We start from the raw sequence: 27,924 nt of genomic DNA, 5'->3' as shown, positions 1-27,924 counted from the left end.
GAGTGGTCTGGAGTCAGCTGTACCGGATTTAAAGATAGCACAAAACATGTGCAATGTTTGGCCATCCACAGATTAATTGTTGTCAACACTAATAATACATCAAGATTCTGAGAGCCGACGAAAGCTATAATACTGTATAAATAAAGATATACTGTACACTCGACCAATGGTGTACATAAGAGTTTTTTTGAGTATCTTTATTTTTGGCAGCTAGATAATTACTTTTATAATTACACAACAATTACTGTATAACACATTTATAATTACACCATAATTAATATGTAACTGAAAATAGATTTGGCTATTCACGTTGTGGCCATTTTCATCACCATTTATATCATACAAATTCCACGAGCCACACAAGACGAGAACGGATGTTTATCATCTCGAGTTGGCCAGTGTCTTGGGTCATCGAACAGAAACATGTTTGCCTGGATTTCCTTGGCTGTCATTTAATTATACTTGAAATCTATTGACTTTCCAGGTCACTGGAAAAGCACAAGTTGTATTGTTACATAAACAAGAACTAATCCAGTGTGTTGTAATTGTAAAAAATGAATGCAGTGGCCATGATTTTAGGATTAGGGGGAGACAAAAACTTCTCCCCATTTTATTTAGTGAAAAACAACAGTTTAACGTTTGCTAGAAGCGAATCAATTTCAACTTTGACCATTTAAAGTTTTCTGTGGAACGGCATCATGTAAGACTGAAATGTTTGCAGACAGAGTGGTCACTAATACGCCCACAAGGCTTACTTAAGCATTTTCAATTACTGTTACATATAATAATGATGATGATCTAGCCCTGAGGTGGTACAAGTAATTATAAAACTGCTTATTAAAGACATCTTATTCTGCATATATCGACCTGAATTTGTACTATGTAAGTGATACTTTGATTTTGAAGAATTAAACATTTTGTATAATTTTGTCGACATATGCACTATATTAAGTGTTACTACTATTACTACAATACCTACTTACACTATACTAACGTTAGGGTTAAATGGAAAACCTTAATTGCACTTATATTATAACCTATATTGATAAACTCCCAGACATTACATTACAGGGGCCAAATACTTCCAAGCACATTATGTCACATTGTTTCAGATGGCTGAGCTTACATGTGTACTTCCATCAAGCTGACCCTAACCCTGATAATAACACTAATGTGTACTTCCATCAATAACACTATTTTTATGTAAATAAAATGTTTCACTGTGCTGTGACTCTTGATCTCTCAATGAGTAACACTGTGTTTAAATAATAACCCTTCAATGAGTAACACTGTGTTTAAATAATAACCCTTCAATGAGGGCTACATAAAATAAAGTGTGACTATAACTTTTTACTAGTTTGAATCGCAGACAAACATTAAAACACAGAAGCAAATGAATAAAACAGCAAGGGGGCAATGGGGTTTGGGCGATTGTGAAGTGCTTTATTAATATTACCTTTACAACCTACAGTACAGGCATGCGTGGGTGCATAAATAGCCTGGAGGACTTCAGAGAAAGTGTTCAAAGGCATTTTTTCTTTTCTTTTTCTTTACTTAGTAGCACATCAGGACTTGTGAATGATGAGTAAGTTATTTTGGCACGCACTATTTCTTACTGTTCAGCAGATTTCATTCACACACACATAACTTTTGTGCAACACTTAGCTTTTAGGATTCATGTAGAGGGAGATGTAAAAAATGGTCTGGTGGAACAGAAATGGCATGACAATTTAGGCTACTGAGGCCAACATATCAGTGAGTTTCTGAAAAGTTCAGATTGGTACAAGGGGCAAATCAAAGATATATTGATAAATAAACAAACATAGATACAACTAAATAACTAAATATGCATGTATCTGAGGTGGGCTTGGGGGGGGGGGGGGGGGGGGGGCACACAGGACACCACAGGAAAACTAACAGTGGTTGTGTTTATCTGGTGTTGGAGAGGATGTCAAGGGCATCTAGCTGTAAAACACGAAGTCTAAACTGCAACCATCTTTACATTCTGAAACAAGCTCTGCACTAGTGAGCAGTTACAAGTACAATTTTGTTAGTATTTATTTATTAGCTTCAGATCATGGTTAGGTTAATAAAGGTTGCGACCATGCACAGTTTTGTGTCAAGCATACTCATATTTTCTAAAGAAGAAAACCTTAAAAGTTCCAAGACTATGGGGGATGTAGCGTTCAGGGGGCTGTCCATGGTACTGAAACAGTCAATTACGCACAAATGCGTCGTCGGAGAAATATGCTTCAAATGAATAACAAAGATAATAATGTGTCTGTTCAATTGTATTGCCGCAGGGTATTCAAATGGTATCATTATCAAACATGACAAAGCTCTGCATCGTGACACATTCTGTAACGATGGCAGCAAGATGCTAATGTCTACCACTAAACAACAGTGCAAAAACTCTTGATTTAGTCATGGAAGCTGTCGTCTGCAATTCACTGAAATGCATTTAAACTATTTCAATATGAATTAAATCTAATATACATGTAGAAACCATTTAGCTGAAAACACGGGGGCTTCTCCGTCTCAATAATAAGGCATCACTAGAAATGGGTTGATGTTCTTATAACGGATGACTGCTTGAAACATAAAACATCTGATCCCGGGTTACTCACACGCGAGAACGTTTCTTACGCCTCTCCATACTGTGTGGACTATTTTGTCACGCGTCTTAGACATCAGTGCTTTGCTTGGGTATATTTTTGATAGAACGATGCTAAACCGATAATAACGTGTTGTTTTTTTTCCCGCACAGTATAAGTAGCAACATCTCCTGTCGAGAAAAATAAAACTAACGGCTGTTATTTGTTCTCCGTTTTATTAATAGCAACGACCTAACGTTTACTTCATCTCCTCTTGGCTCTGAAGCCGCGCGATGAAACCACGCATGTGTTGATCTGTGCTGCAGCAACGTGCATCAGTTCCTCTTTGACCCCAGCGATAATCTGCATTCAGACTGAGGCTTCAATATATTTCCCAGCTGCTGGATTTTAGGGTATTCCGGAGCGGTTCTATTTATGTAATTTCCTAATATTTTTTAGATATCGGAGAGGTTTTTCTATCAGTTGAGTGGCTGCCCCTCGCAGCAGCGTAGCGGGTTCAGATTTTCAGGACCGAATTATAACGCGAGCTGGTATGTACGTAATGTGTCATAGCGAAGGTAGTCAGTAAATAGAGGGACACGTCCATCTGCAATAAAGAGGAAAAGAAGATGGTGTTCCTGGCCTCTGAAAATATACCATGTAAATGGTCGACAGCGATGTTCAAGCCTGGCTTTTCAGTCAAGATATTTCTCTTTGTGTTTTTAATCGTTTATCTTCCCTCAAGGTAAGCGGGTCCCGACGTAAATTGACTGATATATTGCTGGAATGTGTTCTCTGTTAATGTGAAGCTGGCATTCAACTGCTTTACAGTGTAATGGTTGCGTCAAGTAACATCTTCTCATAGTAATGGTCTATTCTGTTCGTTAAGAAGACGTAAATCTGTAAGAATCTACAGCGTTCTAGTGTTACTGAAGGCATATCTCACGTCGAATGATCAGTCGGAATTCGAGGGCTTTGGAGGTACCGATTAAACGAGATAAGGCAAGCTAGCTGTGATAATTATCAGATATTTTGACTGTGTGTGATTTAAGACAGATCCGATTACACGAAAAGTGGGTTCGTCTGACATCCGGGTTCGCAGACATATTTTGTGGGTGTATAGCTGATAGAGGAACCCTGCATCGCAGATAATATCAACAGTAGCCGTCAAATGTTTGGCTGTGCATCGAAAACGTAACGACATATGGTAAAACGTAATCCCAAGAAGCCCTGTCTGTGCGAAGAGCGTGTGTAGCTGTTTCGGTGTGGTTACGTATGGAGATGCAAAGTTGTAGCCATCGGCTACACTTCCTGTGTTACTTCAACAAACGTTACTCAACCCTATCGATACCTCAGGTGCATGCATTTTTCGATGTTTAAAGTTCATATGATGTTATATGCTACAAACCAAAGGATTCGATTGAAGGCATACAGTTGAGTGCATACAAAATAACAGAAGCAAGTATTGTGTCACTAAACAAGTGGCATGTGGAACGTATTTATCCTCACATATCATCTAGTCGCCCCAAAACGGTAGTCTCACAAACTGCTGTTGTTGTAGGAGGCGCAAGATCTATCATGAAAGGTAATCAGTTTCCCCCCAAGTAAATATGAACAGATTCAATGAAAATCGAACCCCTTTGACGTCCATTTGGAGCTGCCCTAGGCTGAGGAAGTATGGGCAATGCATCAGTCTTCCCCCTTCTCGACATGAAGTCCTGCACTGTTGAAAATGCGGCCACGAATCACCATGGCCTAGATCAAACCCCAGAAGCCTTGTCCTGAGCAGGCATGGGTGATTGTTCAGTGAGGGCTAACAAACTAGTAAATGCTAACTCGGCTATACTGAAGCACTTGAACAGCATTACTTGTTTGTTAGCTGTGATGTGTAGGCTTTATTTGAGCTTAATGGGTACAAATGAAATGCTTTATAGTCTATGAATAGCAAAAGAGGGAAACGAGAATAGCCAAGGGGTATAATAAGCGGTTCTGTGTAGTGATCGTTCCATTATGTGTAGGCCTTACCCATTGAAATGAAAATCATGATAGGTTGTAAATGTTGATGTCTTCATAACAGGTTGGCCACAACACCTTGGCAGATGTAGCTTCTGTTCTGTCATTTTTAAGGTTGAATGCTCACATTTTTATGTACTTTTATTTTTATGTGAATTTTTAAAAGATATATGTTAGGTGGTCTTTCACTTGAATCATCGAGTATATAGCCCTGAAATAGAGTCGTGTGAAGATCTCGGCACAGTGGTCTTAGTATTTTGATTGATATACCCCATTTCTAATCTACTGCTTCAGCTGGATTGCTACAGGTTTGAATTGGCAGCAGTTGCCTGGAATCCATCGGCACTTCCAGGGGGAAAACGGATAGCCAGCATTTTTCTCTTGGCACAGAGCTGTTCCATACAGGGCCGTATTTGTAAACACTGCAGCCGCGGAGACACAGAGCGCAGGAACAAAGGTGCTAATAACTGCCTTGTTTTTCACCCAGGGGCACTAAGGCCTCCCCTGTGAAGACATTCCTCTGCTAATCGCCCAGATATGTCATAGCGCCATCAAGACAAGTCTCCTCACTGTGGCAGTTGCAGTCCAGTCTGCTAGTTGTGATTGTCTTCATTACATAAACAGCTGATTTTGTTATCACCCCTGTATGACACTTGTGTTCAACGCTGAGTAATTTAGAGAATCGGTTTGGCTTTCGGCATAGCGGCGGCTGAGTAATTTGGATCTGACAGGGAAACACTCAAAGTGAATCATGGCAAATGTTCCCAGCATCTCTCTTCCTGAACTACTCAGTGTGTACACACAGCCTGTATGTTCCTGTGGTGTGTCTCAGCCTATATACAGCTGCTTCCACTTCCGCTGTCCGACCAAAAGTCACTCTTCTTTAACAGCTACGTATGTGTTTGAAAATGAAGTAGTGTTGCTGTGTATTGTGAGTATTGTGGTGATGAGTCAATGCTGACTAGTTCAAAGGAACCTGCTCAATGCTTATAAACAATGCTACTACTGACCCTTTTATGCACAACCCGAGCAACCCTACTAATCACACTTCATTTGAAGTTTCTTTATTGCAGTGTACTTACACAAGTACTTAATAATACTATGTACTTGTTATCTAGGTACACATTATTATGTTTCTAACCTTAACCCAAGTACATCTTGTAAGATCATGTACCGATGTAATAATATGTACTGTAGTTATCTAGGTACACATTATTATGTTACTAACCTTAACCCAAAGCACATCTTGTAAGATCATGTACCGATATAATAATATGTACTGTAGTTATCTAGGTACACATTATTATGTTTCTAACCTTAACCCAAGTACATCTTGTAAGATCATGTACCGATATAATAATATGTATACTGTAGTTCCCAGGGACAGCCAGTATAAGTGGGGTCAGTATATCAGTAGAGGAGACTACAGGGACTCCTACATTCTTTTTTTTTTTAAAGATTGGTTTTTGGGCTTTTTGGCCTTTAATCGATAGTTGAAGTGAAGAGTGGGACAGGAAATGAGAGGGAGAAGAGGTGGGGAGTGGACAGGAGAAATGACATCAGGCCGAAATCGAACCTGTGTCCTCCATGGGCATCAATTCCAAATGTGGTCGGGGCTACTGGTTGCGCCACTGTTCCCCCCTAGGACTCGTATATTCTTATGTAAAAATATTTTTGTAGCGACTAAGTATACTGACAGAAAAAGTGAATGGCACATTCTTAAGTCTTAGTAAGAGTTTTTTTGGTTTCAAGAAATTATCTTTTATGTGCTGCTAGGTTGTTGCCATTTTACTGTTTACAGTGAGAAAAGGTGAAACTATTATTTTAGCCTGTCAATTGATTAAAGAAATCTAATTTATGAGTAGCTTTATGTCTACAACATTTCTGTCCTGAACATGTAAACTGACTATAGAGGATGAGGGTATCATATATTTACTGACATGCTGTCATGCACATTGAGACTACAGTAGTACTTATAGTTCTACAGTATCTTTCCCTTCTCTTTAACTCATAGTACTCAACTTTACCCATTACTAGCTGTGTCTCTCCAAATGTTTTGATTTATCAGAAGAAGTGCCCTCTTTAGGGCGCATGTCTGCCACTCCTCTGGTTGAGTCCATGGGGCCTGTTTGAAATGAGCCTACTACTGCCTCCCTTGGTGTATTCTGTATACTGACATTTCAATGCTACTCACACCTCCTATAGATGCATCAACACCTCAACCAAATCAGTCCGCTGTGTCGTTCTTGAGCAAATCGTATTTAGCCAGGCTTAACAGTGTCTGTAATAGAGTTGCGGAGAGAGATAGACTGAGAGTGAGAGAGAGAGATAGAGAAAGAGAGAGCTAATTAGGGAATTAGTGGTCTTTACAGGTCAACTTGCATTCCCTTTAAGAGCTCCATGCTAAGGAGCGATCTCTGTGGCCGATCACTGCTCTATACATGTGTGTTTACTGTGGGAGGTCAAGGGAAATTATTTATGTGGAATCAAAAAATTGCATCCTCTATCCTTTTATCTAAAAATGGTGACTGCTCTTCCGTATCACTGAGTTAGTGGTTTCCTTCCTCTGATATAAGACCATCTTCTCTAAAGCATGTGGAGGAACGTATTGGGCTGTGGTATGGCTTGCAGTGTTATGGCGTTTTGAGACCTACATTTGCCTTTCGATCTGTTTTACCTCTATTGCTTTGGCGTCATTGTAGTAACATATGTGAACACTATATTTCCCTATTCAGCCTCCTCCTTAACAGGAATGGATTGGTGAAGTTTTTCAAAGATAAACAAGCCCTTCGAAGTGAGCTGAACTTGCTGAGTTTGCTTCATTTATTCCTTGGCCTCCTTCTTCTGTATTCTTTTGCGTTTCATACAGACCGTTGGCCTTGTCAAGCTGGGCTTTTATTTGTTATGCCACTGACATCTACATCAAAGCCTCATATTGATGCTACTGCCAATCAGGGAATCTTTAGAAAACATGAAAAGGAATAAAATTGAAGTGATCGTGATTCATTTTTAAAAAATGTCTTTATTTGCGTTCAGGAAGATCAGTGGCAAAGTACTAACCTCGTTCCCTCTCGTCCATCAAGAGTGTAGGTTCTGCTTTACCTCACCAACGCACTTTATTTAACACTTCAGTATAACATTCAAGATATCCTTCTACCATCTTTGAGTCATGGGCCTTGGAGGCCATTTCATTCAACTGAAACTTTTGTGTCTAACCCCTCACACATGGCAACATTGATTACGATGTTCCTGTTTGGTCAATCAAGTCTTCATTTCTCCATAGGCTTTAATTGGTTAAGAATGTTGCTGCATGTCTACACACCCAAATCTTCACCCATTCATCCCAATCCATTCACCTTTCCATTGGTTCTGTAATAGTAGGAATTCATTTTTAAGATAATACACATATAAATAATTTAATAACAACTAGGCATTACATTAACAGGAAAGAACATGACAGCATTGACCAAAAGATGTAGGCTGAAGCTATAGCTTACTTTACCTGCCCTTTTTACATTACATATTTTGATAAGCAACCTTTTCATATATAGACAAAAACAAGACAGGAAAAATAACAAAAATTCAAATAAATGTAATTCACACTAATGAGCGTACCTCTGTTATACACTTGTAGTAAGCAAACCTTTCACTATTAGATAATATACAGTCAAAATAGAATTAGAAGAAAAAAAACAAGAAATCCAGTGTGTCATACATATTGAGTAATGATAGTACTTGGTGAATGAAATACAAAGCCCTATTGTGTTGAGATTGAAATCTTTTCATCCTCTCACCCATCTCTGTCTCTCCGTTCTCCTCCACTCCTGTCGACCTGTGCTTCTCTCCTGCTAGTCTCTTTGTCTCGTTATTCGTAGGGATAGGCGCGCTCTACTTCAAAACAAATATATAAATGCGTTTTCGGGTGCGAGTAAAAGAATGTAAACTATTGGTAGAATGAAAACCGCACTCTCAAGCTTTTCTCTTTTAACAATAAGACCAGTTTATTTTAGTACAGACGCGTTTCGGCCTTACGCCATCGTCAGTGTGTGACGATGGCGTAAGGCCGAAACGCGTCTGTACTAAAATAAACTGGTCTTATATATTTGTTTTATATTCGCCACATCCAGACATTAGCTATGCTGAGGAGCCAAGCGTTAGCATTAGCATTAGCATCGCATTGCTCCTCTCTACTCCCTACACGTCTCTCCTCAGACCTCATGTCTCTCCCCCTTCACCCTACGGCTGAAGCCCTTGAACCGTAGCCCTCCCACTACCTCCCACCTTTGACCCAGGATATGACTAACTCTGGAAAGGACCGGGCCCTGATATGCGCAATATGTGCTTGATATGCTCAAAGTGTCTGCAAGCTGCAAAAAAATGTATCAATCAATATCCGAGCAAAGAAATTTCAGTATACATAGTACTTGGGCACTTGTCACTGTGATGTTAGAGGCGCTGGTGATCAGTGTAGCGAAAACAGCAATGAAAAGCAAGGATGTCATCACTGGCATAAGCCCACTTTGTCAGGAATTGCGTTTTTAAGCACTAAAATCCCCAAGTGTTTGTTGGTTTGTGTTGAGATGGAATGCTCAGTTTTTTTGAACTACAGAGCCTCGATCCATTTTCAGAGTGCTGGATTGAATTTATGAATGGAATTGAAACACAATCCTGTAGTTGCTATTAACAAGTAGCTCAGTAGTAGGTTCGTCGGTTAATATCAATGGTTAGACTATCAGCTATCCGGGTGGGTTTGCCTCAGATAACATATGCATATAAGTTGATGTTTATGGAGACACTAATAATAGCCTAGATATCTTTCAATCTGATAAATGTTTGTATGTAGTCTTCAGCCTCCGCCACCTTGGCCAAACTTTTTGTTTACTTCTGCAAAGGGAGGGGAAGTAGGGATGTGTGCACATAGCAGTACAACACCACCAGTCTGTGTCTGTACATGGGCTTTGTAAGTTTGTGCTGGGATGAGGTTTTTTTCCCCACCCAGACACAATAAATGGCCGAGTCACCTCTGGAAGACGGAGAAACAATGAAGAATTAATGGATAGGACCATTCTCTGAAGCACTTACTGGTATCTGGAAAAAGACTGAGGGGTCAGCACAAGATAGCCTGCACAATGCCCCAGTACACAGGAAAGCCATCAGAGAGGCGGCACTATCGCCCGTCCTTGTTTTGTTTTTTTCAGTTCAGTGTTGGACTTCAGGGCAAACTTTGAGTGGAGTGTCGTGCCTTTGCCTCCTCCAGCACGTGTTCCTTTCAAGGACTTTTCTTTAAGATTTCCTCCTGATTCCATGGTAACTGCATCACGTGGATGCCGACTGCGTGGATGTGATGTCTTCAGTGCAAAAAATAATTGGGGCTTCAGTCTTTCGTTCCCTGTCCCGATCTGTGTCTTTCTTTCATTCTTTCTTTAGTTATTTCGTTCTTTGTCTCTCTGTCTTTCTTCATAATGGCTCCGCCAATTTGAAGCATTCTATTTGGCAACAAAGCAACACTGTTGTTGCTCACTGTTGTGCCCATGTGCTTCGTCTTTAGGCACAGTGTATAAAACACCCATGTTTTGTTTCCCTCCAGCATATTAGAATCAGGCCCATGCTGATATGACAATGGCAGCCAATGTTATAGATTTGCATATGAAGACTTGCCACAAAGACTACTCTGATCAAAATTCCCCATGTGGGGGTATTTAGTTCAAGTTCAAGTTTTGTTCAGGTATTTATTTGTCAGATACACAGAAAAACAGAGTCAGACTTGGCATTGAAATTCTTAGGACAAGACACCGCACAACAACCTACCATAGCATAACATAAAATAACATAGCATAACATATAAGTACTCTGAACATAAAATGTACTTTACTTTGCTTTGAATTAGTAAGTCAGAGTTAAAATGGCCACTAAGGCAATCAGAGGTGTTTTGAAACTCATTGACATCCAGCGGGAATGAAAAAAAAAAAAAATCCCTCCACTCTCCAGTTCAAAGGGAGTGCTTCTCCACTCCCTAATGTTTCATTATTATTGTATGCGCGTCTCCTAGCACACTGTCCTTCTGCTCGGCTCACTGTAGCTCTAAAGCACTTTGCTCACATGTCATGTGCCCAGAGCGCCCCGGCTAAGGCGATGTAGGAAATATTCATTAGGGCTCTCCCAAGGATCTCTAATGCGCTGAGACATCTCCGCAAGGTGTGGCCATTACTTCTGTGTCTGTGTGTGTATGTGTGTGTGTGTGTGTGTCTCTGTGTGTGTGTGTCTGTGTGTGTTTGTCTGTTTGTGTATGTGTGAGGCTGTGTGTGTGTGTCTGTCTGTGTGTGTGTGTTTTTGTGTTTGTCTGTGTGCGTTTGTCTGTTTGTGTGTGAGTGTCTGTGTGTTTATGTGTGAGTCTGTGTGTGTGTGTTTCTCATATGGGAGTGATGCAGGACATGTCCATTTAAAACAAAACACTGATCAATGTTTCATGAAGGGACATATTTAACAAGGACAGGCAGGAGTTTGCTCTCTCTCGCTCTCTCTCTCTCACTGTACTGTTCTCTCCACATTATCAGTATCTATTATTGTACTGGGAAGCAAGTGTTTGTGCATTCTGTCTTTCATAATTCATGAGATTTTATCATAGGGACATGAGCAGAACTTTTATAATGTGCTTTATCAAATCCTATGTGAGTTTAAAGAAGCAAGCGAGTGTAAAGTGTTTCTAGCATATGCTGAGCATAGGCAAAGTAAAACACAGGCACTCATTATGTTGTATACAATGTCTGTGTACTAAATCACCTTAACAGTACACTTTTGCTACAATACACAAGGCTGTGTAAATGGAGCTAGACATGTCAGGAAGTCTTAGCTAACACATATGTTCACAAGGCATTCTTTTTTCTTATGAAATTCTATTGCTTCACCTTGGCTAAGGCTAATGCTATTGAGCGCTAATGCTTATGCTATTGAAGGCTAATGCTATTGAGTGCTAATGCCTATGCTATTGAAGGCTAATGCTATTGAGTGCTAATGCCTATGCTATTGAATGCTAATGCTATTGAGCGCTAATGCGTATGCTATTGAGTGCTAATGCTTATGCTATTGAAGGCTAATGCATGTACTGTGGTTTTTTGGCAGCTCCCTCCAAAATGAGAATGACGACGATGAGGTAGCAAACAAAACCTGGGTGCTGACCCCCAAAGTCTACGAGAGTGATGTCACTCACATCTTAAACAGCCTGCTCGATGGCTACGACAACAAGCTGCGGCCCGATATTGGAGGTAGGTGCAGCTAACATATTGCTTTAGAGCCCTGTGCTATTCTCTGAGAAATCAGTCTCACAGTGATCAGTAGTGAGTGGAAGAGTATTTCACTGGTTCATCTAGAACCAGGGACTTGGTGGAAGATTCTCTGCCTCTTTTGAAAAACGTACCTGACTCTTTATCCCCTCACTAACGACTGACATGTTAAAGGTCAATGCCCTGGTCTAACTCCCTTTGGATCACCCCCAACCAACACACACACACACACACACACCCACACACTTTAGAATGCTTCTATCCCCAGAAGTACATATTATTTAGTGCTGTAATGTCCAAGTTGATGTGCAGTATATCACTAGTGGCCATGAGTAAAACAGAATTATCACCATGTTTACATAGGCATTTTACGACGTTTTAATTCATGGCAGCCCTGATAACTGCATCTCAGAGGCCAGTGACAGATGCACGTCAGCGTATTCCAGTGAGACTCCGCCTAAGAGCGTGTCTAACACAGCCCTCCTGTACAGTGTGCTGTAGATCACCACTGTTAGTCATCCGGAGGGTATCAAGCATCCCTGGGGCTTTTTTGCAAGCATGACAAATATGCTGCATGCAGCATCCTGGCTGTCAGGGTGTAATAACAACTGTAAGTCATGAGTGGCTCTGATGAACAAATCATGTGGGGGTGCACTTAAAACTAAAGTGCCATATGAAAGAGAATCTCGTGGACTTGAGTTATATGGATCCCATTCAAGTTCTACCATTCTAGACAGTAGATCAGCCTTGCACTTACATGCCTGCGACTTGGTTATTGATGACAAAAAGTTGGACGAATCTGAATTTGCATGTTTCACTTGAAAAATATACATTTACTCTCTGAAAATACGTGTGCTTATGAATGCGTCGCTGATGTCTTGGCTGATCATATTTGTAAAATTACCATTTACGGTAAAAGCAAAAACATCTGAATATGAAAGGGTGTGTTTAAAATGGGGGTTTTGAAATAAAACCCGTTCTCCACTGACACAATACCTTGAGAGAGCATTTGTGAAGCTAGCTTAGCCACATGTTATAGTAACACAAACTAAGACAAGAATTTGTGATTAAATAGTAATGCTTTGCCATCCAGTTGTGGTCATGAACTTGGCTTACACGAGAATAAGATGTAAGCCTCTTTTCCCCTTAACCTACTTGTGAAGGCCACAGGACTGTGGCACTTGTGCCTGAGATTCAGTGTGTGTTGTGCGAATGAAATCATGAGAATTTATGATAAAAACACCCTTACTCTTACTATATCTGCTATTATGCACAATGTAGTAAATAAACGGCATTGAAGTTTATTTCATGTAAATAAAAGGACTATCCAGCAGATGCTCTTTTATCCAAAGCAATTTCAGTATGTGTGGGTTATTGATTTTGCCAGTATGGGGGTTTCCTTGGAATGGATTCCTTATCCTTGCTGTTCTTAGCACCAAGCTTGACCAGTAAAACTACCGCAGTGGTTCCCAAAGTGTTCCTTAAAGGGTTCTTGCTCGACCAGTTGAACTGCAGCAGTGGTCCCCAAAGTGTGAGAATCCTAAACCACAAGCCACTGGTCAAATGAAATGTGGTAGTTCTCTTACAGCAGAGTAAACTGTAACTGACCTATTAGGTGACGAGTTTATAACCTACATTGTACTTATGTATTAAGGTCAGGGCCTACTGTTTAGCCTAAATGTTATGTTAGAAGGGATAGCTAGCCTAATAATTTTTACAACGGACATGCACCTAACATCAACCGATCCAAAGAATAGAGAGATACATAGCCAATCATAAAACCGTATTCGGTCCAGCCAGATTTAGAGCAAATAAAATGTTTTACTGATTAAATATTGAAGTCGAGCTGATTGAATAAATTAAACTGACTGTTCAAATGAGCAATGTATAAGAGAAGCAATTTTTTGGGGGGGCCTTCAGAAAGCATCTCATAGAGTCTGTTCTTCTAAATCACCTCTATGCTTTCACCTGTTCTGTGTCATGGCACCTCAGCTGGGCCTATATAGTTATGAAAGTGAAACTAGATAGTTATGAAAGTGAAACTAAATAGTGATGAAAGTGAAACTAGACAGTTATGAAAATGAAACTAGATAGTGATGAAAGTTGGATTGAATGTGCATCACAACTACTGTTTCTCTCCTTTCAGTGAAGCCCACGGTGATTCACACGGACATGTTTGTCAACAGCATTGGGCCAGTAAATGCCATCAACATGGTATGTTAATCTCTATTAAAATGTAATTTCCTGTGACACTGATAATGTAACTAGCGACTTCACGAGCACCACTGCCTATTTTGAATGACTGATGTCAAACAAGATTGCATGTATTACAGTAAATCTGTGTGGGCTGGGCTTTGATTTGCAAAAAATAAGCTGCAGTTAAATAGTATGTTTAGTTTTAACAACAACAAAAAAGCAACTGTTATTTTTTAAACTGTGATTGTGGCATGTAAGACAAAATGAGAAGATTAAAAAAAGACTTCATTCACTTTTGCCAAAAAAAAAAGGAAGCGCATGCTATTTCATAAGTGCTCTACACTGAAAATGATATTGGATTTCCGCAGATCGTCTCATTATTCATTGATTGATGCCTGCATTCACAGTTCGGTGCTGTTGCAAGAATGAGACCTGGCAGAAGGCTCATCCTCAGGATGCGCAGGCCTATTTACAGGCAGTGCATCCCAGTTAAGCTGCACTCTATAAATAGCCTAGGATGAATATGGCAAGATTAGTGGTCTTCTCCGCCCGAGAAGTTCACCCTAGATGCCTCTTTTACCAGCACAGGGGAGAAGAGAAATTCCTGACTAAGGTTCCAATTTCAGTGTTAATCCATTCCAACATTTCCAACCCCTTTTCAATTACTGCCAAGTGCTACCGTTACTGAGAAGAAAAAAAAAAAGCCTTAGCTAAAAAGTGTACGCACAGAGCTCCTGTTACAAGGGTAAGAAATAGTCAACTCTTTGATCTGCCCATTGTTAATCAGGCCTGAGCCCCTACTCTAACTGGCTCAGATTGGGGGTGTGGGTGGGATTTGGAGGAAGTGGTTGGAGGATTTAGTGTAAAACCACAGGTTGGCTGAACTGGTCTCTCCCACTGTAGTCCTATATGTAACCGGTCTCTCACACTGTAGTCCTATATGTAACCGGTCTCTCCCACTGTAGTCCTATATGTAACCGGTCTCTCCCACTGTAGTCCTATATGTAACCGGTCTCTCACACTGTAGTCCTATATGTAACCGGTCTCTCACACTGTAGTCCTATATGTAACCGGTCTCTCACACTGTAGTCCTATATGTAACCGGTCTCTCCCACTGTAGTCCTATATGTAACCGGTCTCTCCCACTGTAGTCCTATATGTAACCGGTCTCTCACACTGTAGTCCTATATTTAATGAATGCTGTTCAGGGCGTACATATCTATGAGTGTAGGGGAACTTCATAGATATCCTCTTTTTATTTGTGCAATCCTGTTTGGTTTGCAAAGAAAACACAACACTTTTACTGACATCTTTCTTTGAATGTGTTGTACAAAACACTTTTTTTGTGGAGGGGTTTGGTGGGAGGGTGCTTTTGTGAGGCACACTGCTGCCTATTCTCAGAGGGGAGTTTTATATTCAGTCAGCCACGGACCACATATTCTCTTCTGGCTAGAATGCCAGGGCTGGGAGTCAATTTTGATCTGGTGTTTGTGTGTGGGTGTGTGTGTGTGTGTGTGTGTGTGAATGTGAGTGCGAGATAGAAAGACGGAAAAAAAGGAAAAGGCATTTGGTATACATCACAAGCCTTTGGTTCTCTGCGGGAAAAAAACGTATTCCACTGAATAAAAGTGAGTGTGTTGATTGTAGCCGGATCGGTGACACTATGGTGGGGATTTGGTTTTTATTGCTTGGATAAGCTCTGTAGAAAAGTGAATTATTAATGCTTCTGTCCTCACACACACAAATCCCAGGATTGTTCTTCCTGGCATTTTTTTTTTAAAACCGACACTTCCCTTCGAACCCCAGGGCCCTTCTTGTGCCAGAATTTCTTTTTTTTAAACTGAGAAAGGAGCAGGGAAAATAGGGAACAAAACAAAGGTTTTTTTAAACAGTTTTTCATTTACATTCAGTTCACTTCGAACATTTGCAAACACACACAAACGGTCTGAGGAGGAGGTAGTTCTCGGTAAAACAAACATGGACGCTGGAGTGAGGTTTGAAACCAAACCATCCAGAATGTTGACACAACAATGTTCAAAGTAAACGCCGTCGCCCCTGAACGTCTGCCTCGGCCTACAAAATTTGAACGCACCTCAGATCTGTCCCAAAATTCGGCTCAGATTCCGGGCCGGATACGGGGCCGATCCGGGCCAGACCCAAACAGATCCGCTCCAGAGATAGCGGTTCTCTGGGAGCACATAAGTATTCTGGTGTGACATCCTTGCTGCCCAATCATATTAGCCTGGTGACACCAGCCTACGTATTTCCGCCTGAATTGATTTCAAGCTCATGATGGAATGAAATGGAGTCACAGTCTGGTAACGGCCAGGCTACAATCATATTGCCATGTGCAGGTCTATGCAATGCCGGGTGCGGCTGTCACCAGCCAGTTGTGCATTGTTTTTACCCTTCCGCTCAGGATCTACTGTTTAGGTTTGGTTGTTGGGTATTGATAGAGATTATTTCCAAACACTGTTAATGACTTAAGAATATAATAATCAAGTGACTTGTATGAATATATTCCTGTGAATTATGTGCTTATGAAAGCAGGAGCATGGCTTTTCTCTCTGTGTGTGTGTAACTAGAATATTAGGTGCCACTAAGTCTGCATATGAACAAGAGCATGTTAAGACCAGAGGAGATAAGAAAGGAACTGTGCTTCTTCCGACCTTGTGCAAAACTGCCATCCTTGCAAGACAGGGAGCCTCGGACGTGAGAAATCCACCACGTGATCATCCCTGCACAAAGCTAAACTTCTGACTATATAAACTTTGTGCGAAGAGTTTATCATGGCTTCACTGTCAGCCTCGGCTGGGAGGGGAGCCCAATTGCAATTGTTGTTGTTTGTCTGTCTAATAAATATACTTTCATGCAGCTCCGGAGTCCTGAACTAACTAGGGTGATTTTTCACCTATCAGGTATGGCTGAGTACTTGCATGTGACAGCGCGAGTAGCATTGGCTGCTGTGGGAAGTCCCCAATCAATAGCAGTAGGAATTTAATATCTGTCCCTGTGGATAACAAAGAAAAAATGAAATGAGCATCGTGAAAACAATAATCTTGTGTGTACTTGTGTATGTGTGTGAGAGGGAAAGGAGAGGTGAAAGTCTATGCGAAAAAGAAATCGAGAGTGAGTGTGTGTGTGTGTGGGAGAGAGAGAGAGAGAAAAAAAGAAAGAAAGAAAAAAGACTGAGTGTGTCTGTGCGTGTATGTGTGTGTGTGTGTGTGTGTGTCTGTGTGACTCTTTCCTTAAGTATTTTTCCCATCCCTCTCGCTAGTCTTTGACTGCTAATGTCAGGGTAGTGGGCTTACCATAATGAGGCCCTAGAGTTAGGAGAATGTCAACTGCTAAACAGGAGGCCCCCGTAATTGCCCTTTTCTCCGCGTTTAATTCTCAGGTTGCAGGTTGCTTGGCTCGTCACGGCTCGTTTCAGACACACTCTTTCATTTGCACAAAGGATTAACACTCCTGTCGTCCTCGAGAAAAGGGGTTCCGTCAACACAGCACCTACAAGACCATGTGCTGTGAAGCCTTGGTTCACCTTCTTTTTTTTCTGACTATGTACACCCCTTTGGCCTACAGGTCCCAGTAAACTGACTTTATGAAATCAGAATAATCATTTTCAGCTTAAATAGGAACCTTTTACCCTCTTCTGGCGGTGAAGTTAAAAGCACAAAGCACACAGTGATATTTTATACAAGAAAGGACTGTCATAAACCGGCACTTAAGGAGAGTTGGCAACTTGTAAAACGGCGTATATTCATAACACTGTGTGCAAAAGAGGGCATTTTCAAGGTGTTCCTGAGTATACACTCTTTCACTCTCTCTCTCAGATGCAAATGCATTTTCTTTTTTATTAATGATTTTCTTCTGTATCGGTTGGCTGTTCTGTCTCTCTGTCAAACAGGAGTACACCATCGACATCTTCTTTGCCCAGACCTGGTATGACAGGCGGTTGAAATTCAACAGCACCATGAAGGTGCTTCGCCTGAACAGCAACATGGTGGGGAAGATTTGGATCCCAGACACGTTCTTCCGTAACTCCAAGAAGGCAGACGCCCACTGGATCACCACGCCCAATAGGATGTTGAGGATCTGGAACGATGGACGCATACTCTACACCCTGAGGTATGGCAATATGACCAAGATGGCGTCCACGTTTCTGAGATAGGGACATAATATATCAGCCAGTGATGCACTTTGCTTTACCAGACACAGTATACTCAAATACATACATTTATGCCCATCACATTATACATGATGCAGCAATTTATTTTATTATATTATATTGGATTTATTATATAAATTGAACAGCAATATTATTATGGCGTGCATGGATAGTTTAGTTTGTCATACATGATCCATGCTGGTTGTTTATGTGAAAATATGGAGTTTTCCGTACTGTACTGTATATATATATATATATATATATATATATATATATATATATATATATTGCTGAGCATTACACAACACAATATTTATAAGAGTAATTAATGTGACTGTTGTGTGGAGCCGAGAGCCAAAGCCATGCTTTCTCGCCGGATTCCCTTTTCCTGTTTAATTGGATGGCGCTCTGTGTAGTGTGAAGTGGGTGTTCATGTCCAACGGTTGGATAAGACTTGGCTTGCTACTGAGAGGTAATTTTCTGACTGCAGGTTGACTATAGATGCCGAGTGCCAACTTAAACTGAACAACTTTCCAATGGATGAACACTCCTGTCCCCTGGAGTTCTCAAGCTGTAAGTCTGCCCATATGTTCTCCGCCGCTCTCCCTCTCGCTCTTTCTCTCCCTCTCCCTTTCCCTTTCTCTCTTTTCTCTCTTTCTCTCCCTCTCCTTTTCTCTCTCATTCCCTCTCCCTTTCTCTCTCATTCCCTCTCTTTCTCTCTCTCTCTCTCTCCCTTTCCCTCTTTCCCTTTTGCTATTTCTCTCCCTCTCTCTCCTCCCTTCTATTTCCTTCCCACATTCCTTCTATGTCCCTTCCTTTCTTATTTCTCTTTCAGTCTCTCTCTCATATTCTCTATCTAATATTTTATTTTTATTTCAACGTAATAGTCTTACTCTAACTTTGCCTTTCTCTAAACATAACAGCCACACACAGAAACAGAGCATGAGCACAGATAAGCACTGAAGCACTGAACAGAAAAAAAAAAATGAAAAAAAAAAAAAAAACGTTTTCCTGACAATATTTAATACAGATATTGTGGGAGGAAAAAAAAGATGGCTGTCCTGCTTTTGTATTCAGAGCACAAAGACATGAAGAATATTTGGGTCCTGCTCCTCCACCCTTTATCTCTCCTCTCTTCTCTCTATCTATCCTTCTTTCTCTCTTCTCTCGTTCACATTCCGGCCACTAGTTTCAGTTTCAGGAGATGGAAAGGGCTTTTTTTTTCTATGGTGGCTTGGCTGCTTGGATGCAGCAGCATTCTCACCACAGGAACAACCCCCCACTAAAGAGCTCCTTAAATAGACATGGATTTGCCTGCAAAGAGAGAGAGAGAGAGAGAGAAAAAGAGGAGAACAAAAATCATGTTAAATTGATGAGCACCGTGGCGACTCCCCCAGGGATGACATGAGTGGAGTTTTCATGTCGGCCCCTGAAGGGGGTTCAGAGGAGGACCGACTCTCGGCTCTCGGCTCTGTGCGGCACACTCTACTCAAGACGTTCGTATTCATTTTTTTGTTTTTATTTTTTTTTATATATTATTTTTTAGTTCTTCAGGCCCTGGTAGCTGAGAAAAGCCTCTCACACATTTGAGCTCCTGCTCAAGACCAAAAAAAAAAAATGGCCTTTGGAATCAATAATCCATTATGAAAGCATATCCTGTGGAAAGATTACATTGCTCTTATGTGGCTGAGGGCTGGGTTTTGGGTGGTGTCGGAGAGATGACTGTCCGTCCAGGTCTGTCCTGGGTGTCCGCTAGAAGATGATGCCTATGGGCCGTTCAATTAAAAAGCCCATTAAAGTTCCTCGCCCCTCCCTCTCCCACCCCCCTTGGAAAGTCCTCACATTTTGCGCACTCCACTTAGTTTTCGATTGCCAAGCTTATTTGCTGGACCGGGATCAAAAGAGACTTGACACAAGGTCAATCATTATTCGTATTAAATCACTGTTTAAGATTCCCTCCACAATTGCTGACGCACACTTTTCAGGTCCATCTTTATTACCGTACTCCTAACCTCAATTAACATTCCAGTGGGAAAAAAAGTAGGGCCTAACAATCTCAAATGAGTCTCTCAACCCAAGACCCAATAAAGGACGTCTAATAAAGCGTTTTGTGTGAAGGGCTGCCTAGGGAAATTGAAGGTTTGATTGTTTTGTCTCTTTTTATTATTTTTTTTAAAAATCCTATCCAAACCCAAGATGGCTACCCGAAGGAGGAGATCGTGTACAGGTGGAAGAGGAGCTCTGTGGAGGTTGGAGACATCCGCTCCTGGAGGCTCTACCAGTTCTCCTTCGTGGGACTCCGCAACACCTCGGAGATTGTGAGAACTGTCTCAGGTAAGGTTCAACGTTCCCCCCCCTTATTGCTGTTAACATCTGGGCTTCGGCGATTTGACCTAGAATTAATATCACGATCATTTAGAGAGATTAGAAAAATACCGGTAATTAGAAAATAATTGCCTGCGTTGATGATGTGCAGACACTGCGCTCATATTCATGCGATCGCCAGTTAACTGCACGTCAACGCGGTTGCACAGGATGATTAAGCGAGGGGTTTGTTTTGTTATTAAAAAGCAAGGCAGCCAGCGGTCTCAGGAGGCATGTTGAACCAGCGAACGCGTCACTTCGAACCGCATCCGTGCAGGAAGGAGCGAGTGAGTGTCTCAGACGCTTGTTGTGTAGCACGAGTTCATGCGCGTCTGACACTCGGGGGGGATTTACTTCGGCTGGATGCGGGCCAAAGCACGGGAGCGCCGCTGGCCCCGCATGCTATAAATTGTATTTGTCAGGAGCTTACAGTCGCAGAGAGAAAAATGCCACACAGTCTCAGGCTTCAAAGGCCATCCTCTAAATCACTCTGTTTGATCACAGAGGAAAATACTAGGCTCTTGGCTATATTAATCATCCTTAATGGGTAGCACCAGGACGAAAAATAAAATAAATAAATAAATAAATATAGATAAACTCTCTCCCAAAGAAACAATAAATGTGTAATGGATGCCACCAGCCACAGACCCCTTTAGTGGAGGGGGTGAGCAAATTAAGAATGATTTAAAAGAGATGTCTCAGTTATGGGGACTATTTGCTTTTAAATGGGAATCGATCGAGAAGAGGAACCTTATTCTTGGCCTGAAACCGCATATTATCCGCTGTCTACATTTTTAACATAAAGGCAGGCAGACACACAGAGAGAGCGAGAGAGAGAGAGAAAGAGAGAGAAAGAGAAAGAGAAAGAGACAGAGACAGAGACAAAGACAGAGACAGAGACAGAGACAGAGACAGAGACAGAGACAGACAGACAAACAACACTGGCTTATCGGACCATTCCCGGACATTACCGTTGATCCATTACTGGGAATTAGAAGCTTCAGCTGCATGAAAAGATATTCTCTCTCTCTCTGTCTCTCTCTCTGCCATTCTTGCTCTTTCAACTTCTTTCTTTTTCCTGTTCGCTAACACTTATATGCTCTCTCTCTCTCTCTTTTCTTCTCTCTATGTTCATATGAACCTGTCTATCCTCCCAGACTTACAGTAACTGCCCACTTCCTCTCTATACCCCTCTCTTATCTCACTCTCTCACTCTCTCTCTCCTGTACATCTGGATGGTCCCCGCTTAATGACTGCTCATCGTCACATAAAGCTCAGGTTTCCCTCCTGGATCCTGATCAGCGGCTCAGGCAGCCCTTGTTATTTTCGGAGGCGGTTTAACAAAGGCACATTGTGAGCCTGAGTTACGCGCTGCTGCTGCTGCTGTTGTTCGCTCTCCAGCTGTTTGCTGTTTGTGTTTAACCGGTCCCAACCCTCGCATTAGCCACGCCCAGGAGGCTAAAGAACGCTGAAAAACGATGAGAGGTAGAGTAGACGAGGGACGAAAGGGACATTTAGATTAGATTAGAGAGATGAGATTCAACTTCATTGTCATTGGGCAGAGTACAGGTACAAAGCCAATAAAATGCAGTTAGCATCTGACCAGAAGTGCAAAAGAAGTAGCATTATTCATTATTTACATTATTTAGGTCACTACAGTGTATGTTTTTTTTTTTGTCATTTTGTTTTTTGGACTCACTGTGACATGTAATACATATAGGTACTTGTAGTTGGGTTTGATTAAAGGGGTAAGTTGGGTATATCATTAATCAGCATTCCGTTAGCTTAATCAAGGCGATATTTAAGATTCCATCAGTATTATCTTCCATTTTATGACTGAAACAGTTATGTCAGACACTGGGTTTTTAAGGCCCAACACCAACCCCTCGTCGACACTACTACCACCCATAACGCCCACCCCCCCCCCCCCCCCCCCCCCCCCTTTGTAGGAAGAATAGATTGATATCATTAGTATTATTTGCCAATAGGCCTATGTGCGTATGAAACATTATTAACATCCTTTGTGTCCAAGAAGCTACAACAGCAATGTTTTGATTGCACATAAGTCATTACCAAAACTAACAATGCTCAAAAAACCTACAAACTCGCTAAAGTGATCACTGGAAATAAAATGTAACTTACTACAATATGGGTCATAGTAACGAGTAAACCGGCAATGTTCTTCATTTAAATTTGCATCATCAGCTGCTGGCTGTTTCCCTTAAAAAGGCATCCAGACTTGCTTGCTTTGAACACGCCATGACTGAACAATAACTCAGGTAGCAGGAATACAATTTACGAAGCAATAAGTACAGTCAAGGGTGTGGGTACCTGGCGGGTTACAGCAGCACCAAGCTTGGCCTCTGGCAGGGGTACGGTTCTGCGGACCAGCAGTTTCCTCGTCACGGACCGACGTCGGTTTGAGGAAAACGCTGGCTTTTAGAAAACGCTGGTTTACGGGAATATTTTAATTTGAAAGGCAAACAGCTTACACATGAAGATTCAAAAAGTGATCCCTTCGAGTGATCGATGTAATTGTATTCTAATTACCACCACGTCTGAATGCAGGTACTCATATTTAATATTCTAAACATGTCACGCCACAACATGTACTCCATTACTCCCCTCCTCTGGTGTTTTCTTTGATAGCTGGAGCCCAAACGTGGGCATTGTGTGTTACGGTGTGCCGTCGCTTTATGGGTCTCCACACCTAACCTCAGTGGGACCTCATAAGGCACTAAGAGGAGACTGTTGCCAAATCCAATTAGGTGTAAGCTTAAATCAAGGCCCAAGAGCACCGTGCTTTTGGTTAATGGCCTGTACGACAAATTGATGCAGGCTCACAAACCATTCTCGAATATATAATTCAAATGTATTTTTAGAACGCATTAGTTTCCCTTGTTGTTTTTGTTTTCAAATTCAAATGCGAACTAGTGATACATTCTGGCATATCCTCCCTTGCCCCCTCCTCTCTCTCTCTCTTTCTCTCTCTCTCACACACTCTTTCTGTCTCCCTCTCCCTCTCCCTCTCACTCGCTCAAAAAAAGAAATAAAAATGACCTGCCATCTGCTCCCCTGCAGCTGTGGCTTTTAAAGGAGGTTGTGTTGGATTTTGTTTGTGTGTGTGTGTGTGTGTGTGTGTGTGTGTGTGTTTGTGTGTGTGTGTGTGTGTGTGTGTGTGTGTGTGTGTGTGTGTGTGTGTGTGTGTGTGTGTGTGTGTGTGTGTGTGTGTTTTCCCCATCCACTGGCAGTGTCAGAGGCTCTGCTGTCACATCGCGGCAGCTCAGAGAGTCCCCTGTCTACCTCCTGCACATGTCTGATCTCTGATCAGCCCAGCACACAACCAAAACAACTCCAGTCACTTTACACAAAGGAGAAAAATACTCTGCTGTCGGTCTACTGCACTTCCTGTCCTTGGCTCCTATTTGGAATCAGTACAGTCCTCCTTCTCTTCTCTTCTCTTCTCTTCTCTTCTCCTCTTCCTTCTCTTCTCTCCTCCTCCCTCCCTCTCTCTCTCTCTCTCTCTCTCTCCCTCTCCTTCTCTCCTCCTCTCCTCTCCTCCTCTCCTCCCTCCCTCCCTCTCTCTCTCTCTCCCCCTCCCTTCCTCTCTCTCTCTCTCTTCCTCCTTCTCTCCTCCTCTCCTCCTCTCCTCCTCTCCTCCCTCCCTCCCTCTCTCTCTCGCTCTCCCCCTCCCTCTCTCTCTCTCCCCCCTCCTTCTCTCCTCCTCTCCTCCTCTCCTCCCTCTCTCCCTCCCTATCTCTTTTCCTCCCTCCTTCCACCGAGCTCAACCTCGGGTGAATGCTGTACATTGGACAGTGCATTTTCAAAAAGACAACATCGACCACAGCAAACATTGACAGCGCTTTTCATTGAAAGCCCATTTTGGTCATTGTAGGGTCCAAAGCCCTGAGATGCTCTCGGCTGCGCCATAATGCACATTTAACCCCGTAGCTCCGCCGAAGCGCTAAGCCATAAGATAGATAATATAGGCCACCGGCAGCTGGATGATCGGCAGATCAAGCCGGATCAGGGTCTTTTGTAGATCACGAGATGAATAGCCGAGGACCATCAAGAAACTGAGACGGAACATGAAAAATAAGAGGCATGTTGGAACAGAGATAAAGAGAGTGCACTAGCGAGGCAGAGCGATAGAGAGAGAGAGAGCGATAGAATGAGAGACAAACATATGGTCAGTCATACTGCTTGAGCATTATATTCCATTAAGGTTGTGGATTCCTGGTGGGTCGTAAAACCAGCACGCGTCTCGCAGGCTTTTCCATTAATCATCAGCCGTGTTGTGCAGGACCTCCCAGTGTTCATTACGAACCCCCCTTCTAGCAAATCTGCAAAACAAATGCTTTCAAAGGACGGGTGTTTATCAGGAGCACGAGCGCACTCACACCCATGGCCTCTTCATCGTCAGTAATGCTTCCAAAGGACGGGTGTTTATCAAAAGCACGAGCACACTCACACATGGCCTCTTCATCGTCAGTAATGCTTCCAAAGGACGGGTGTTTATCCGGAGCAAGTGCGCACTCACACCCATGGCCTTTCCATCGTCAGTGGTGCCCTTCTGTTAACACAGCACACATGAGTTCAACCTGTAAATCAATCTTTGTCTTGAACTTTGGTTTCAGGACTAAAATATTGTTTTTATTTAAATTCTATACGTTTTTCTCTCGCTAATATTGGTGCGGATGTATATGTGTTTGCGTCTTTCCCTGGTCCGTTGTTTTTTCGGTGAGAGCTATTCTTAGAGTGACCTTCTAAACGTCAGAGCGGGCGAGAGTGCGGGCACGATGGCGAGCGAGCGAGCGAACAAGCGAATACGGTGCTCCTCTGTTGTCTGTGTGCGCCAGCCTGTGTGATCTGGCCTGAGTGGAGGAGGAGGCCCCGGGACTCGTCAGCGTCCCGCACTGATTATGGAGGCCCACAGTTCACAGATGAGACATTGACAGGAGGCATCCGCGGGCGATGGACGACGAAAGCAGGAAGGAGGGGAAAAAAATGGGCTCAGGAGCCCTCAGAGTTCACAGCAGCAGGCAATGGAGAGAGAGAGAGAGAGAGAGAGAGAGAGAGAGAGAGAGAGAGAGGGAGAGAGAGGGAGAGAGAGAGAGAGAGAGAGTTCAGGGTGCACGGTTATTCAACCCCCCCCCCCCCCCCCCCTCCCCCCCAACACACACACACACACACACACTTTTTCAGAGGCAGCATCCTGCTTGTGAATGCCAAGACACAGGAGAGAGAAGAGAGGAGGAAAGAGAGAGATAGAGGGAGGGAGAGTGAGAAAGAGAAATAGAAAATAAGGGGAAAAAGTGAGGAGACAGAGAGGGGCGATGGCATGTGTGTATCTCATGGCAGTCAACTGCACTGGGTAAACTGAGTCACGGTGAGAATGACCTCTTGTGTTTAAACATAGAGTTCATACACATGCACTGTGTTTTAGTCACATCTCACAAGGCTACATCATTGCATGCCTATTTCTTAGATAGATAGATAGATGGATACTTTATTGATCCCGAGGGGAAATTAAGGAAATCTTCAAGATGAATGGGGGCATTCTGGTAATACCTACTGGCTGTGGCACAGTCATGCTATATGCTGAGTACAAGTCAGTAGTTATTGATAATGGTATTTACTAGTGATTATTCAATTGAAGTTGGGAAGAGTTCAAGATGACTCATGATTTCTTGATGTGTGGAGTTGGTTAATCTCAGCTTAAAGGATCCCAGCTATATTTAGTTTGCTGTTAGAAATTAGGTTGTCGCTCAATGGTAAATGTAAGCAACAGAAGAATACAAAAACCATGTGCTTAAATGGGTTCAAATAAGTGATCAGAGTGGCATTATGTCGAGTGAATGAGTGAGACGCGACAACTAGAGACAGTGTTCTCTGTGTGGGTCCGTGTCTATGTGATTTCAAGACAGCGGTGGGTGTTTGAATCATTATATATTGATTGATTATTTATGTATCGATTGATTTGTCGTTGTGTTTATTTATTTGTTTTGGTGTGTTTAGATATGAAGTGTAGACATAAAGGTGTACAGTAGCCGAACGCCAAGGCACGATCTTATCACGGGATCTGAGGGCGTACCCAAGAGACAGTAGCTATTTCTGGTACCGAATGCAGGGCACTCTCGCATGTGCTATGCGCAGTGTGTAATACAAACAGCAGCAATAGTAGTCTTTTCAGCCACATAGACTTAGCATGACTCATTACAACCATTGTATTAGAGACTGAGGTGTTTTTTTGTGAGGCTAACCAGATGTGAGTGAATAATATTAAAACTGTTTGTTAGTATTATTCAATTACATTTTATTGTATTTATTCTAGTGCAGTCAAAACGAATCAATCTTTTTTTTGCAGTTAATGCATACGTTATAGTGTTGATCAGTGCATATGTTAGTGGTTAAAATAGCAGGGGGCATCCAATGTACACCTGACAGGGAGCCGAATTGAATTCACAAGATTGCAAGTTTGCAAGAGCACTTCAACTTACACCTTACCCAATGGGCTACACACCATGTTTCTTACTGCCGACCAGCTGACTTAACTAACTAAAACTAATTAAACAAGTCAATGAGGCCTTATGCACGATGACAACTTTTTAATATGACTCTAATACAACTACATTCAGCTTCCTTTCATCATGAGTGCTGTAGATGATGAAGCATGCGTGGCACTATGGAGTTAAGAGCTCAAAGGAAAGGGCACAGCAGGGGATGTGATCTTTGGCTTTCTGTGGTCTTCCTCTGCAGATTCATATGGGGATCCGAAGCTTCTCGCTTGAAGGCTGCTGTGGTCTCCGAGTCTAATTTAAATTTCAAATTGCCTGAGCGGAGTTGGTAGAGCAGCTTCCTTGCCAAGGAAAGCTGGCTTTGGCATTTCGTTTTTTTCAGAAATCAAAGATGAATCTTAATCAGATTTATAAATGTAGCCAACGTATTAGCTAGCTTGATACATATCTGAGCAGTTATGAAATCCATATATCAATGAAACAGATTAGCTGCAAGGCAAAAGTGTTTATCAGAAATAGCATCTTTGCAAAGTGAACATAGAAATAGCATCTGTCTAAAGTCAACATAGAAATAGTCTCTTTGCGATGTCACCGGGACACAACACACTGTCAAAGCATCAGAAAATGTTGATGTTTGTGTGTGTCGACAAAATATTTTTTCCCCCTAAAAAATCTATACTTGGCTAGATGAACACTTCACTTTGGCTCCATCAGAGCACATAACTCAATTCTGCCATGAGGCAATGCACTTAAGCGAGTGCCGCAGAAGCTCCGGCCAGTGGCTGTTTCTC

The 27,924-nt window shown here is 42.1% G+C and overlaps 1 protein-coding gene across 4 annotated transcripts in view; it reads left to right on the top strand.

Moving 5' to 3' along the window:
• Positions 1 to 3,271: 3,271 nt before the first annotated feature.
• gabrg2 (gamma-aminobutyric acid type A receptor subunit gamma2) overlaps positions 3,272 to 27,924 on the top strand; it is a gene marked incomplete at both ends in the record, with an annotated part of 44,076 nt that continues 19,423 nt past the window's right edge. Inside the window, 6 exons of one of the 4 annotated variants that reach the window (XM_080856345.1) lie at positions 3,272 to 3,339; positions 11,727 to 11,869; positions 14,034 to 14,101; positions 17,991 to 18,211; positions 18,742 to 18,824; positions 20,448 to 20,585. In XM_080856345.1, the coding sequence (XP_080712471.1) occupies positions 3,272 to 3,339; positions 11,727 to 11,869; positions 14,034 to 14,101; positions 17,991 to 18,211; positions 18,742 to 18,824; positions 20,448 to 20,585 (721 nt within the window). Of the gene's footprint in view, positions 3,340 to 11,726; positions 11,870 to 14,033; positions 14,102 to 17,990; positions 18,212 to 18,741; positions 18,825 to 20,447; positions 20,591 to 27,924 lie in introns of those variants that run through there. The other 3 variants (XM_080856347.1, XM_080856348.1, XM_080856346.1) reach the window with 3 other exon arrangements.

Source organism: Sprattus sprattus (assembly GCF_963457725.1).
Source record: "Sprattus sprattus genome assembly, chromosome: 1".
Taxonomy (NCBI): Eukaryota; Metazoa; Chordata; class Actinopteri; order Clupeiformes; family Clupeidae; genus Sprattus; species Sprattus sprattus.
Note: the sequence above shows the minus strand (reverse complement) of the source record. Positions and strands in the feature narration are given on the sequence as shown.